The sequence below is a fragment of the Talpa europaea genome (genome assembly GCF_964194135.1).
Source record: "Talpa europaea genome assembly, chromosome: 16".
In the NCBI taxonomy this organism is placed as follows: Eukaryota; Metazoa; Chordata; class Mammalia; order Eulipotyphla; family Talpidae; genus Talpa; species Talpa europaea.
The window spans coordinates 27,502,142-27,517,797 of record NC_140084.1 but is presented as its reverse complement, the minus strand read 5'-3'; the positions used below and the strand labels follow the sequence as shown (position 1 = coordinate 27,517,797).

General features: G+C 45.9%; 1 protein-coding gene across 1 annotated transcript; it reads right to left on the bottom strand.

Moving 5' to 3' along the window:
- Positions 1–14,247: 14,247 nt before the first annotated feature.
- On the bottom strand, positions 14,248–14,994 carry RGS9BP (regulator of G protein signaling 9 binding protein; the record flags this gene model as incomplete). The annotated part of the gene is made up of 1 exon (XM_084257521.1): positions 14,248–14,994. Exon 1 carries the CDS (start codon positions 14,944–14,946, stop codon positions 14,248–14,250), a length of 699 nt encoding a protein of 232 aa, XP_084113647.1. The 5' UTR covers positions 14,947–14,994.
- Between the last annotated feature and the right edge of the window lie 662 nt (positions 14,995–15,656).

Here is a 15,656-nt window from a genome sequence, read left to right as displayed (position 1 = left end):
GATCTGCCAATTTTCATGGGTCCTGCATTTGCAGAATCTCAGTTGGGCCCCTCCCTGGACTTCTTCCTGACTGCATGCGACTCTGTTCTGAGACAGTCAGTTCAGAATCTTACTGAGTTGGGGTTGACACATTGAAGCCTGTGTTTTTAACCATCCTGGACTGCGCAGGTGAGCGCAGTCCTGTTAGGCATGGGGAGCCTAGAAAAGTAATATTGCCAGCAATGTGGTGACTCCATTGGATGGGACTGGACTGGAGGCCCACCCGAAGGTGCTAAACAAGAAATAATGAGGGCCTAAGCCAGGAGCGTGGCTGTGGAGGGGGCTGTGGAGAGTGGAGCAAAGGGAGTGATTTAGAGAGTATTTAAGGAGAAGACTGGATGTAATGTGGTAATTGGTTGACTATACAGAATAAGGGAAAGCAAGAAGTTAAGATTCTAGCTTGGGAGATAATGCTAGGTATGAAAATATTAGTAATTACTAAGCATCTACTGTGTGTGAGGCACTAGGAACTTTGTGAGAATTAGCTCTATAATCTTTACAAAATCCTATAAATTGGAAATAACTTGCCATATACAGATGGGAAACTACTAACTGGTTAAGTATCATGACATACTGCTGTTCAGTATAGAACAATACTTACATTTTGTAGGTATAAATGTTTATATCCGTATCATCTACTTTTTCCAAAGGCTCATCCTGAGTGAGATGACCATGCCTGGAGTGCATAGCAAAGTGGATCTTCTCCAACACAGCAGCCTCTAGAAATGCACACACTGCCATGCCAGTTTTACTCAGGACCTGTTGGGAGCCTGCTGCCTAAAGGCAGCTAGAGTTTTTGGAGAATACCTGTTTACTCTGCATACAGAGTTCCAGGATCTTAGAAGTTCTGCAAACTTCTGAGAATTGACTTCTGTTTTCTGAGAATTGACTTCTGTTTACTGGCTTGTGTGCATGTTCCCTACTAGCCAGGAAAACTTGTATTCAGCAGTAGCTTATTAATCTGTATAAGCATAATCACAATTGCACACTATTTTCTTGTTCCTTTGCTCATATCTTTAATAAAAGCTTGGGCTGGGAGAGTGAAAGGCAGAACTGCTCTTGATGGCACTCTCCCCAGCCTCCCACCATTGCATATTCATTTAGGCTCCGAACCTTCGTTAATGGCAGAGAACTTCATCGGCTGTCCTTTCCGCAGCAAGGGCCCTCTGTGCTGATATAGTGCCAATTTATTTATGTAACCAGAGCTCAAACCTATAACCTCGGTTACCTGAACTGCAGCCAAGAACCAAGGCAGAAGCAAAGAACAGATTCTGAGTAGCAAAACAGATACAATATTCAGATTTTAAAGTGCCATGCTGGTAGATGAAATTGCTATGTGGATATATTACTTACCTATTGCTATTACCAAGTTCTTGTAAACTTGGCCCGTTAAAACAGTAAACATTTACTCTCTCACAATTTCTGTGAATCAAGAATTTGGACAGTGGTGACTCAGTATTTCCCAGTAGATTATGTTCAGTGTGTCAACTGGGGCTGGGACTTGATGGACTGGGGCATCCATTTTAACAGTGGCTCACTCAGGTGGCTATTGGTTGGAGGCCTCAGTTCCTCTCTACTTGGCAGTTGAGAGGCAACTTGGCAGTTAACTTACCTCAGAGGGAGGGACCTAAGGAAGAGGAAGAAGCCATGGTGCCTTTTATGACTTAACCTCAAAAGACATTCTGTCCTTTAAAGTGTCTTATTTTATTTTTTGAAAGATTCATTTATTTATGCATACAAGAACTGGGGTACAGGCCAGAGGATCACCAGAGACAGAGTGGAGAGCAGAATAGGCAGATTGACTGAAATACACTGCTGAGGGGAGCAGTAGGCGAGACAGGAGAGGTCTGCTGTGCCATGTGGGTCTCCTCCCTGGCCAGGGATCAAACTCAGTGCTTCTGTGGCTGCAGATAGCTTCATAGGCTGCATCTTAACCCCTTGCACCACCAGGGAGGCCCTCAAGTGTCCTATTTTAATACTAGTCAACTCTACTCATTGTGAGAAGAGACTACACAAAGTACCAGGAGGTGGGGACATTGGGGGTCATCTTGGGCAGCAGGCTACCAAAATGAATAAAAAATGAAACCATCTCAGCATTAGAAGAAAACAGGTAAATTGTAATCTTTGACTGAAATTATAGAAGCAATAAGGGAAAAGAAAGAACAATGTGACATTCTTTTTTTTTTTTTTTTTTTTGTATTATAACAACCATGGCAAAAAACACCCTAAGGAATTCTGGAAGTAAGCTGGAAAAATTATGTTGTATCTGTCACAGGGATGAAAATTGAGAAGAAATAGGGTAGAAAAAACCTCCAGAAGTGTACAAAAATGGGCACAGGATGTGAAAAGACAGTTCATAGTGATTTCTTTAAAGTCACGCTGTTTCCAAGTATTGAAATCTTGTCTTCAAATTTTTTGGCTTGTTCTCAAAGTGCCCTGCCCAGCCCTGTCCTGCCAGGGGCATGGAGCCAGCTTCCCTGGGCCTAAGAGTGGGTGCACAGAACCATCCCCCAAGAATGCTGGAGGTGGGCCTCCCCGGTGGCACAGCGGTTGAGCGCTGGGTTGCGAAGCTGCCCGCAGACGCCACGGCGCCGGTTCGATCCCCGGCCACTGGAGGAGGGTTCCGCATGGCGCGCAGACCTCTCCTGCCGCCCACTGCTCCCCTCAGCAGTGTACTTCGGTCCTTCTGCCTGCTCTGCTCCCCGCTCTGGCTCTGGTGAATTCTCTCACCCTCCCGCGCTTCTGACTGTACCCAGTGCTTGTATAAATAAATAAATAAATCTTTAAAAAAAAAAAAAAGAATGCTGGAGGTGACCATGGGCCATTTGGTCATGAGAGCAAGACTGTTTATGACAACGGTTGCTTCCTAGCTGAAGACAGTTGCCTCTTCCTTATTCCATTCTACTGGTCTTTTCCAACTATCTTTACAATGAGAAATTTCCTTGTTTGACTTATTGGAATATACATGCATGCAGAAAGAAAAACTTCCCAAACATATCATGTTGCATTTTATCTCTGGCTCTAAGTGGGCTTTTATTTCAGTCTCTAATTCATTGAGCTCAAGTTCATTTCTGTTATCTATTATTCATCAGGTTTTTCAGTTAAAAAAAAAAATCAGGAAGAGTGTGATTTGCAGGGCTACCCATGGAGAGGTGACTTCATCTTGAACTTGGAGACTCAATAGTAGCAGGAGAGTCTGTTCATCCTGCCTAGAAACCAAGGCATGTCACTGGGGTTCAACAAGTCACCTGCAAATGACCAGAAACTCAGTGCACAAAGAATCATCACATAAAAATTGTTTCTTAAGGGACGCCCCTGGTGGTCTAGTAAGTCTCACCACTATCACTGCTATGGTCTGAGTTTGATCCCCGGCCAGGGAGCTGACCTGCATGGTGCAGCAAACCTCTCCTGTCTCGCCCGCTGCTCCTCTCAGAAGTGTATTTCAGTAAATCTGCCTGTTCTGCTCCCCCATTCTGTCTCTGGTGAATCCTCTCACCCACCCCCATCCCACACCTCTGCTAACACCCCAGTTCCTCTATGCAAAAAAAAAAAAAAGTTGGGCCTCCCCTGGTGGCGCAGCCCTTGAGCGCTGGGCTGTGAAGCTGCCCGCAGCGTCTGCAGTGCCGTTCAATCCCTGGCCGCCGGGCGAGGGTCCCACATGGCGCACAGACCTCTCCTGCTGCCCGCTGCTCCCCTCAGCAGTGTACTTCGTCAGTCTGCCTGCTCTGCTCTTCCCTCTGGCTCTGTTGAATTCTCTCACCCTCCCGCGCTTCTGACTGTACCCAGTGCTTGTATGAATAAATAAATAAATCTTTTTTAAAAAATTTAAAAAAAAAAGTTAAGGGCCTCCCTGGTGGCACAAGGGTTTAAGCACTGTGCTATGAAGCAATCCGCAGCCTCTGCAGCACAAATTCAATTCCCGGCCGGCTAGAGAGGAACCCACATGGTACAGCGACCTCTCCTGTCTCGCCTGCTACTCCCCTCAGCAGTGTATTTCATTCAGTCGGCCTGTTCTGTTCCCCACTCTGTCTCTGGTGAATCCTCTCACCCCGGCATCTCTGGCCTGTACCCCAGCTCTTGTATGCATAAATAAATAAAGCTTAAAAAAAGTTTAAAAAATTGCTTCTCAAGATGTTTTTAAGAAGCATTTTTTAAAAGGCTCAAAACGGGCCTCCCCAGTGGCACGGCAGGTTGGGCGCAGCGCTGTGAAGCTGTCCACAGCCTCTGCTGCCGCGGGCCAGCACAGCAGTGAACGATGAGGCCGTCTCAGGGTTGAGAGATTGCGCAGGGTGGTCAGGGATTCAGTTAAAGAAATGACAAACAGACACACTTCAAGAGAGAGTGTAAATCTGAGTGTAATTTAATTTGAGTTGGTGACCAGTTTTCTAAAAGCATAGGAATGGCGAACATCAGTGAAGAAATCAGCTTGCTTATAGGTTTAGCTTATCATTGACAGGGCAGTGATTTACATCTGGACCCAGGCGCATTCCTAAGTAGTTAGGCTATTAATTTTTCTTTTTGTTTTATGTGATTACTTTTTTGTTTAAACTACTCACAACCAGTAAATTACTATTAATTAGCATGGGTGAATTTTACTTTTCACAATGTAATATTTTTATCACTAAGATTAATGCTAACAAGGCTAAGCATACAACAGAGAAATTATTTATTTTTTTTTAAAGATTTATTTATTTATTTTATTTATTCATACAAGCACTGGGCACAGTCAGAAGTGCAGGAGGGTGAGAGAATTCACCAGAGCCAGAGCGGGGAGCAGAGCAGGCAGAAAGACCGAAGTACACTGCTGAGGGGAGCAGCGGGTGGCAGGAGAGGTCAGCGCATCATGTGGGACACTCCTCCGGTGGCCCGGGAGCAGCCAGGGATTGAACCAGCACTGCAGAGTCTGCAGGCAGCTTCGCAACCCAGCGCTCAACCACTGCGCCACCAGGGAGGCCCCAACAGAGAAATTATTAAGCTAACAGTTCTATTAATACACAGAGTTTAGTAATGTTTCATTTGAATTAGCCTAGTTATTAGATTTCGTATGTTCTTTTTTAATCAGCAAACCAATGACCTTTTCAGACAGAGAAAGAGAAAAGATTTTAGAGAGATAGTTGTATTAGAATAAAGTTTGTGGGCCTTGAGAAGGTGAGATAAGGTTCCGTGCGGTCAGCATTCCTGTAGTGGCTCCTTGGGGTCGTTATCTTTCAACAGGCTTCTGTCTTATCTATGTCTTCGGGGGGGTTTGCTGTTCTCCCCCTGCGCGCTGGTTCCTTGCCCAGCCGGACCTAGGGACCGTGTCTTAGCCCTAAAGGTCACTGCAGGGGGAGGTGCAGCAGGTATGTCTTCAGGGGGTTTTGCTGTTCTCCCCCTGCGCGCTGGTTCCTTGCCCTGCCGGACCTAGGGACCGTGGCGAGAGCCATTAGCCCTAAAGGTCACTGCAGGGGAAGGTGCAGCACTCTGCAGTACTGGTTCGATTCCCGGCCAGCTGGGGAGATTCCCACATGGTGCAGCAGACCCCTCCTGCCTGGCTCTCTGCTCCCCCTAGCAGTGTGTTTCTGTCCATCTGCCTGCTCTGCTCCCTGCTCTGTCTCTGGTGAATCTTTCACTCTCCTGTGCCTCTGGCTTGTGCCCCGGTTCTTGTATAAAAATAAAGAAATCTTTTAAAAAAAAAAAAAGGCTCAAAATGTTTTCTCAAAAATTGATTCTGTTGATGTGGCATTCTGGAAAAGGCAATACTATATGGACAAATTAGATCAGTAATTGCCAGCCCAGGGATGGTGGAAAGGATTGAGTATCAAAGGACTTGGGATGATGGAATACTCTGTGTCTTGGTGGATTGCATATATTGGTATGATTGTATGACATATAATTTGCATGATTGCACATATTTATTAAATGATTGTATAGCTTTATTAAAACTCAGAGCTGCACACCACAGGAACGTAAATGTTACTGTGTTGAAATACCTCAATAAATTTGACTTTAAAAATGTATAGATTCCAACTTCCAGATGAATTGGAATTTCCATCTGTAACCTTTACCTTTTTATTATATACCTCTCATTTTGACATGTGTATCTAGTTTGGCCATCAGACTGATTTTTAGCAGTTTTGTTACAGAAAGTTAAATTTTTCATATATACTGTCCCCCCCCCCCACTATCCAATTCTTAGGATTTATAGTTTGATAAATAAAAACAGTGGCATCCAACATGTACTGAGCCCTACAGCAGAAAAAGTCTTACCTCTCTCTCTAATAAATTCCTATAAAACTTGGTAATTAAAACAATAGACATTTAGGGCCTCCCCGGTGGTGCAGCGGTTGAGCGCTGGGTTGAGGGGCTGCCCGTGGCCTCTGCAGCGCCGGTTTGATCCCTGGCTGCTCCCCGGCCACCGGAGGAGGGTCCCACATGGTGCGCAGACCTCTCCTGCCGCCCGCTGCTCCCCTCAGCAGTGTCCTTCGGTCCTTCTGCCTGCTCTGCTCCCCGCTCTGGCTCTGGTGAATTCTCTCACCCTCCCATGCTTCTGACTGTACCCAATGCTTGTATAAATTAATAAAAAATAAATCTTTAAAAAAAAAAGAATGTCCCATCCCTTTAAAAAATAAATAAATAAAATAAAACAATAGACATTTATATCTCACAATTTGTGTGGATTTCAGGAACTTGATAACTATTATTACCATCATTATAAAGATAAAAAAATTTAGGTCAGTGAGAATAAGGGACTTTTGAGTGAGATCTGGCTTGAACTCATATGTACCTTATTTCTTGCCCAGTGTCTTAAACTCAGTGCTACTATGGTTCAACACACAGTACAAAATCTGCTTCTCAGTCCCTGCAGTAGGACTGCCAACAATGCTTTGCTCTTTTGGGGAAGGTTCTGAAATTTTAAATTTGGCGACCATAGGTGATTACTGAAAATGGTTTATTACATTCTTGACCCAGAAAACCCTACAAAATCATGGAAATTGAGAAGTTCAACTCTTTATGTTCATTTTAAGAATACTCATGAAACTGTACAGGTGATCTCGGTGTGCATATCTGAAAAGCCACTAAGTATATGAAAGATGTCACTCTGCGGACACTGTGTGTGCCATTCCTTCATAGGTGGTGGAGTTGGCAGGTGGGCCCAGGCCAAACAGTGGGGCTGGATGCAAGGTCGGTGGCCCTTTAAAGTAGTGCTGAATTTTTACTGCACATGCTTACAAATGCAAAGAGTAATGCGAAACTCAAGGGTTTATGGTCATTGAGTACATCCAGGTGAACAAAGCCCCCAAGATATGGTAGAAGTTGTGGTTAAAAAAAAAAAAAAAGGCAGATTATCCCTATATCAGAAGAGGAGGTTGCACAGAAGAAAAAGATCCCAGAAGAAACTGAAGCAGCCTGGGAATGAGTTCAACAGAAAGTAAAAGGAAATAAAAGAGAAAAAAAAATTAAATTTGTGTTTTAATAACAATGTTTTCTACATGTAAGAGCATTTTATTGTAAAAACAATGTAAGAACACTAAATAAAAATACTGAAAAATACCATTCATAATCCCATCACCTTAACACATATTTTCACTTCTGTGTATCTTCTTGTAGTTCTGTGTACCTAATACATTTAAGCAGGAGAGACTCAACTTTGCTTTCTGGAAACAACATATGAAAAGGACTCTTCAATGTACTTTTTCTAACAAGAACTCTCATTTGGCTTATTTACATTTGTCATATAAGCCTTAACATTACAAAATTCTGAATTCAAACCCCAAAGAACAAGGGTGACTAAGATCTCAGGATACAACAATGAGAATACCCAGAATCCTCTGTGGAATGAGATGAGAAAAAGTAAATGAAAGGCTCACTTTTAGGAACCCACCTTGTCCTCCTGGACACATATGACCTTTGGTCAGCTCCTAAGAGCCAGAGACAATATTTGAACAATCTTTGACTTTGTGTTGTCCAAAGTCAAAGATTGTTTATGTGGAGACCTATTATTCTTCCCAGATTCCATCCTGCATTAAAAGGTGAGTATAATCATCTTTTGTGCTTATCATAGAAAATCACTTGGAGATTTATAATTCTGAAGTATTTCTGAACTTCTCTTTATGTAATGCAATCTGTGAAGGGTAAATATGTTGATCAGAGACATTCGTTCAGTTCAATTTAAATGTGTATAAAAATTAATATTTTGGGGCCTTCTGGTGGTGCAGGCAGTTGAGCACAGCACTGTGAAGCTGTCCGCAGCCTCTGCAGTGCCAGTTCAATCACCGCTGGCCTCAGAACAACCCACATGGCGAGCAGACCTCTCCTGTCTCTCCTGCTGCTTCCCTCAGCAGTGTATTTCATCAGTCTGCCTGTTCTGCTCCCTGCTCTGTCTCTGGTGAATCCTCTCACCCTCCTGCACATCTGGCCTGTACCCTAGCTCTTGTATAAATAAAATAATCTTTAAAAAAAAATTGATATTTTAAAAATCACAATAATTGATAGCTGGATCATTTTAAGATGTCTTGTCCCACTAAATTATGTTGTATGACATTTAAAAAAATTTTACTTAGTAATAGATTTTAGTTAATAGCATCATTCAAAGGGCAGACGTGAAGCCTTTAATTCCATGATACAGCTGATACCACATACAAAATACCCCTGCTGCTCTCAAGTTCACCTCAGGCAGGTAATGAAGTTGCAGTTCTGAGGACACCAGAATAGGATTCTCCCAGCTTAAATAACAAATCATTTTAAGTGGCCTGACTGTTGAGTAAAATAAATTCTTTAATAAATGCTAGGGTCGGCCCCCCTGGTGGTGCAAGGGATTAATCACTGCACTATAGAGCAATCCACAGCCTCTGCAGCATGAGTTCCGCCAGCCAGGGGGCAACCCACATGGTGCAGCAGACCTCTCCTGGCTCACCTGCTGCTCCCCTCAGCAGTGCATTTCAGTCAATCTGCGTGTTCTGTTCCCCACTCAGTCTCTGGTGAATCCTCTCACCCCGGCATCTCTGGCCTGTACCCAGCTCTTGTATGCATAAATAAATAAATCTTAAAACAAAATGCTAGGGTCTCTCACACTCAGACTTACAGTCTGAATTCAAATTCCTAATCTGATTTAATTATTAATAAATTTGCTTTTAAATCCATCCACCAATACTGATATGGACTAAAGTTACAGTAAGGACAGTTAATTCTGATTTTTAAAGTTAATACAGAATTTTACCAACAGACTGATTTTGGACAGTAAGTACAAACTAAGATTCCATTCCAATATGCTCCAAGTCAACAATAACAACCCACCCCCCCAACCCAAACAAACAAAACAACCCTATCTTGTTTAACTGCATTCTATTAAATGCTTAAGCTCTGAAGGGGACTTTTGAGTCAATCAATCAGGGCCCTCTGTAGGGTAAACCGTTTTCAGGCTTTTCTGCCCTCCCATTGGGATTGCCGTACCTGATGGGACACCTGCAGTTGTTACATTGTTGTAAGTTATGTTGTTTACTTCTGTGGGCATGGGAGCAGTATCTAGACATTCCCAAAGAGAAGTAAGAGGCAGGAGAAGAAAACAGGAGAGAGAAGGGAAGAAAGAACCAGAGAGGCCCAGAGTGAAGACTTGCCAGGGTCTTGGAGGCCTCCTGGCCCCCACCCCCAACCTTTGTCTGCTGTGTACCTGGTTGCTGCACTACATGTAAAAGCTCAATAAAAGCCTGAGAAAGCCATGGAGGGCTCCGGGACTCTCCTTTACCCGGTCTGGGATCATACATAACCTTCTCTGAGCCATCCTGGCACTACACCCTCACATTTCACAAAGGAGGGAAGGGAGTCAAAGGGAGGTCAGTGACTTGTCTGAAGTACTTGGAGATTGCAGTGGCGCCCCTGCCCATCACAATTGGTTGGGTCTGTGGGAAGAGGCACGGAGGCAACCCCCTAAGGAATGCAGAGGTGAGCCCCACAGCACTTTATCTCTCTGGCTGAAGTCCAGGCTTACACTTTGGAATTCACATTCTTAAATAGCATTCACTATAGAACAGAGAACTATTTCTGAAATAGCTTAAAACTGAGTAGCTAAAAAAACTACCGAGGCATACATGGAAAAGGAAAATGCAGCATTTATCAGGGTCTTCATGCAAACCAGAACTCTGTTCAGCCAAAACTATTTTTTAGTCATTGGGTATCACACACCTCTTGTAGGTTACTCTCATTTTATTTACCAAATATGCTCTCATTTTATTTACCAAAATTTCTTCTTCCCTGGCAGTATTTAAAAGCCTAAGTTCCTAAAGCACATAAAAAAGTGTTTGCCAGGCATTATATTCTTACCAACAGTATGGGTTTTGTTTTTTATTAAAATCACAGGTTCAGAACTCATTCATGTAAAAAACAAAGTTTCTAGGGTAATTGCCTTGACATCCAAGTTCTGGTTTGCTCACTGTCAGGTAAAGCAGTGCTATTTTCCCTTAAGAGAAGCCAGGGATGTTTTCTTTTTACAGGTATTTAAGGTCCCAAGAGATCTCTAAGAGCAATCACATTTAAATTGGAATTAAAATCCATCCTTTAATTTGTACCTATAATTTCGGGAAATAGCCACCCTCTACCATAGACTTAACACTGACGTTGTCATGTTAGCCTCTCCACCAAACATTTCTCATTTTTGTATTTCTGTCACTTTGTATCATGGTATAAGATCATACCTAGTGTTTTTATACAATAGATGACTTTGATATTAAACATCTAACTTGAAGTAGGGTTATCAGAAAGTAGGCTTAGCTTAAATGATATAGAGAAAAGTAGAGAGATACTGAGCAGAAAATGACTTTGCTTGCATCTTATATATAGCAAACATTCTACTAGGCAAAGTGTAACTCCAAATAATGACAAATATTCCTAGAGCTTAAAATTTTCAAACTCAGGGCCTCCCCGGTGGCACAGCGGTTGAGCGCTGGGTTGCGAAGCTGCCCGCAGCCTCTGCAGCGCCGGTTTGATCCCCGGCTGCTCCGTGGCCACCGGAGGAGGGTCCCACCAGGTGTGCAGACCTCTCCTGCCGCCCGCTGCTCCCCTCAGCAGTGTACTTCGGTCCTTCTGCCTGCTCTGCTGCCCGCTCTGACTCTGGTGAATTCTCTCACCCTCCCGCACTTCTGACTGTACCCAATGCTTGTATGAATAAACAAATAAATAAATAAAATAAAATAAATCTTTAAAAAAAAAAAAATTTTCAAACTCAAAGACTTGCTTAGGTGAACAGGTCAAAGATTCCATACATTTGTTGTGATCAAGCTCATTTTTTTGCAACATTTCATCACTACTGTAACTTCAGTGAGTAGAACCTCAGAATCAGGGCCTCCCAGGTGGCACAAGGGGTTGAGCTCAGTGCTGTAGGGCTGTCCACAGCCTCTGCTGTGTGAGTTCAATCCCTGACCAGGGAGCTACCCCCCTGGTGCAGCAGACCTCTTCTGACTCACCCACTGCTCCCCTCAGCAGTGTACTTCGGTCTATGCCTGTTCTGTTCCCTGCTCTGTCTCTGGTGAATCATCTTACTTCCCACGCCTCTGGCCTGTACCCCAGTTCTTGTAATCATAAATAAATAAATCTTAAAAAAAGAACCTCAGAATCGGGCACACATCTGACTGTACATATTAAGTAAATACCCCCAAATCTACCAAGTGGGTGTCAAGAATAACAACAAAGAAATTTGTTGGATGGCTTCAATGCAATACAAAATGTCTGATGCTTGTTTCTTTAAAAGGTTCTACAAAACAATTTTTTTTTTCATGAACCAAAACACACTGTGATAGAATCACAGTGTTAGAAACAGAAGAATGTATTTAGGGTTTGATTCTTAGGGATATCTCCCACCTCTGCATCACACAATGTCCCAGCCTCCCCTTGCCTGGGAAGGATGTGACTCTGGAGAAGGTGACTGATTCTATCTTGTGTTGTATGCAGGAGAAGGGAATTAGAAAACTTCCTTTGTCATCTCTTAAGGGGCCATGAGCATTTAGGTGCAAAAGAATTTGATAAGACCCCTATTGAAATTGACCTAGGCTGGATGAGACAGAAGTTTATTAGTTATTGCTATAAAACTTTTATTTTTTTAAGATTTATTTATGTATACAAGAGCTGTGGTACAGGCCAGAGGTGTGGGGGGTTAGAGGATCCATCAGAGACAGAGTGGGGAACAGAACAGGCAGACTGACTGAATACACTGAGGGGAGCAGCGGGCAAGACAGGAGAGGTCTGCTGCGCCATGTGGGTAGTTCCCTGGCCGGGGATCGAACTCGTGTTGCAGTGGCTGCGGGTAGCTTCATAGGTTGTGTCTTAACCTCTTGCGTCACCAGGGAGGCCCCTTGCTATAAAACTGTTAATTGCGTAAGACATTTTGGGTCTTTTAAAACCATGCAAAAAAAAAAAAAATCAAATCTCATGTTTTGCCATCTGAGATAATGGAATGTGTGCACCGAGGAGTAGGAGGGGGGGAGGACTGGGAAGGACTGAGTGCCCTGAGGTCCTCTCGCTGCCCCCTGACCCTCTGCACTTGTGAAAAAACTGCTAGTCCCCTCCCCTGACCACCTTTCTCAGTTCTGGGATAAAAATGAAAAAAAAAAAAATCCTTGTCATTTTTTCACTCAAACCAAAGTCACTGAGTTCTGATCCAAATTACCTCTAGTGGCAGAGACATCTGTTTTCTCAGCTGCATTTTCCCACCAATGCTGTCTCTGGATCATGGGTGGGAGGTGGAAGTGCTGGGCCCCAGGGGGTTTTCCACATTTTCTTATTTATTGACCAAAAAAGCAGATGCCATTTAACATCTGTCATCTAGACCTGTGATTCCAGAGGTTTATGCTGTGACCTCCTGCCCTTAAGGTCTGTTGTAAAACTAGATGCAGGTGTGTATTCAGTAACTATTTAAGTAAAGAGGACGGTTTGATGGCGTTGAACCCATTGGCATGAGAAATGTCCTTTATCAAAATCTGGTTATGTGATTTTTCTTTACAATGATTTTTATTTTTAAAAAGTTTCACAGGCAGCTCTCTTGCCCGCCTGTGTCTATGTAGGCATCTCTTTTTCTCTTTCCTTTCCTTAATAAATCTGCCCTTTTACAATGTAAAATAAATAAATTTATTTTTTTACTTAAAAATAAAAAGTTTCTCAAATTCCAAGTCAAAGCTGTTACATTATCACCAGTTCAAGGCCTAACTGGTTCAAAATCTCTGTGTTAACAGTGTTGTCACTTTACCCTCTTAAGGGGCAGTGTTGGGGGTCAGAGGCTGTGCAGCTCCCTCCAAAGCCAGCTCTCCTACTGACCAGCATGCAAATTCTAAGGGATAGATAGGATTAAGGACTCCAAAGAGGATTCCGCAGCCCTCCCCCAAAGGAGGATCAAAAACTCTGGTCTAGTTCTGAACAGAAACAAGCCCCAGGAAGGAGAAAGTGCCTATTTAAATAACTTGAGGACCTGGCCAAAGCCTGCAGCCTTACCAGCCAGGCTGCAGAAAGACCTTCCAGATAGGCAATACATGTAGTGGATCCAAACCCATCAGGGCCTATGCACGGAGTCTTCTCTGGTTTCCTAAGTCAAGTCAGACCCAAGGCTGAGGTCACGCCAAACATCTTCTAGTTGCTTTTGTGACTAATGGATAAACTGCCCAGAAGCACAATCGTGCAGCACAGAGAAAGCACTCTGCAAGAACTTATATTTGCACACTCTAAGTTTAGGCCCCAAGGATTAAGATAATAAAAACTGCTTGCATGTGTTTCTTGTCCAGGAAACAAACCACCACCCACACATTGCAAAACAACCTCCAAACAGTAACACACACTTCATTTCATCCCCCTTTCAAACTGCCCGGTGTGGAAGGGTGGAAGTAGCTAACAGGGGTGGGGGCACCAAGCTAGGACTTAGTGTAAGCACCAGCACAAGGGATAACCCATTAACTCTGAGGAATCTGGGGTCATTGTGGACCATTTTCTATTAATAGGGGATAAAGCTCCTGCATGCATTAGCGTAATGCTCTGGCAGCCCGTGAAAAATTAACTCTTTCTGGGTGAACACGAGGAAATTATGTTCTGCCCGGGCATATTTGTGTTTGAAACACGGGTGTGCGTGTACACACACACACACACACACGGTTTTAGGTCCATTCCCCTTAAAAATGCCAGATCCATTCCCATCGCAATCCTGGCAGTTGGGTTCATTCTCAGAGGGGTAGGTAACTCGGGAGGGAGTGGTGGCGGTCAGCTCAGTTTTGCCACGCACACAGCCAGGCCCACAGCCACTAGCAGCACTGCACTGAAAACCGCGGCGGCCACGGCCTTGTTCAGGTCACAGGGTCCCGTGCGCTCTTCTATGGACATCGAAGAGGCGCTGGCACTGGATAGGAGCTCAGCGCCCGCAGACTGCCGGGCCTGCACCGTCCAGCGGGGCACGTTGACTTTCATCTCCATGTCTCGTATCATTTCGCCCACCCGAAAGATCTCCCGCTCCAGCTCGCGCAGTTCTTGCAGGTCGAAGTGGCTCTCCGCCTCCCGCCGCAGGTTGCGGGCACTCTGGGCGCGCGCCGCGATGCCCGCTGAGCCTCCCGCCACGCCCGTGCGCACCAGCGGCCGCCGCGGCGCGTGCAATGGGAACGCCGTGCCCAGCACCAGCGCGCGCCGCAGCTCGGCTTCCAGCAGGTCCAGACAGCCGGAGAAGTTCACCCAGAGGCGCTCGAGCTCCGGGCGCTCCTCCGCGTCCAGGCTCCGGTCGCGCAGTGCGGCCGTCAGCCGGGCACAGGTGGCCACCGCCAGCTCCTGCGCCTTTTGGCGCGTCTTTTGCAACTCCTCACGCAGGTTCCGTGAGTCGGCGGAGCCGCCGACGGTCAGCATCAGGTGGTGGTAGCGCGCGGTCGCCCTGTTGAAAGCGTCCAGCAGCGCTTTGCACTCCTCTCTCGCCATGGCGGTGCGCCCCGGCCGCCGGCGGCTCCTCTCCCCAGCTCACGCGCTCAGCGCCGCATGGCGCCGCCAGTCCCCTGGCCAGGCTGCCCGCGCGCTCCTCATGGCCGATACGAGGCAGACGCTGCTGCTGCTGTCGATGGAGCCCGGTCCGCACCCGCGCTGGGCGCCTCCACAGAGCGGAGAGGGGGCCCCGTCAGCTGCCCCCCATCCCGTGGTCCATCGCCCCCAGATGAGCTCCGGGGCACACACCGAGTCACCGCACGGCCCACGCCTCCACGACGGCACCCCGCGAAGCCCCAGGGGCGGACCCCATCCTCCTCGGGGCCGTCGCCCGGGCTGGCGGGCCACGGAACAGCGCGCCCCGCCTCGGCCGCGGCCAGGGCGGCCGGTGCGGGGTCCAGGACCCGCCCACCCCCGCCCATCTTCGCCGGCGCCTCCATCCTCGGACCAGGGAGGTCACGTGTGGGCCCTCGTTTTCCCTCCTGCGCACCCCTTTGCAATTCTGAATTACTAGCCCTCGGCTGGTCCAAGCGACACGTCTGCATTTCACGGATGGGGAAACTGGGGTCCAGGCTTACAAAGGGGGGCTCAGTAGCGTCTGTGCAAGGGAGGGTATTAAAACCCGGGAGCGCCGGACGGTGAGGTTGTCTGCGGCGTGGGCCTGGGCACCTCGGTCCTCCCAAGCGAGCTGCGAAGGGCGCCCGCGGTGA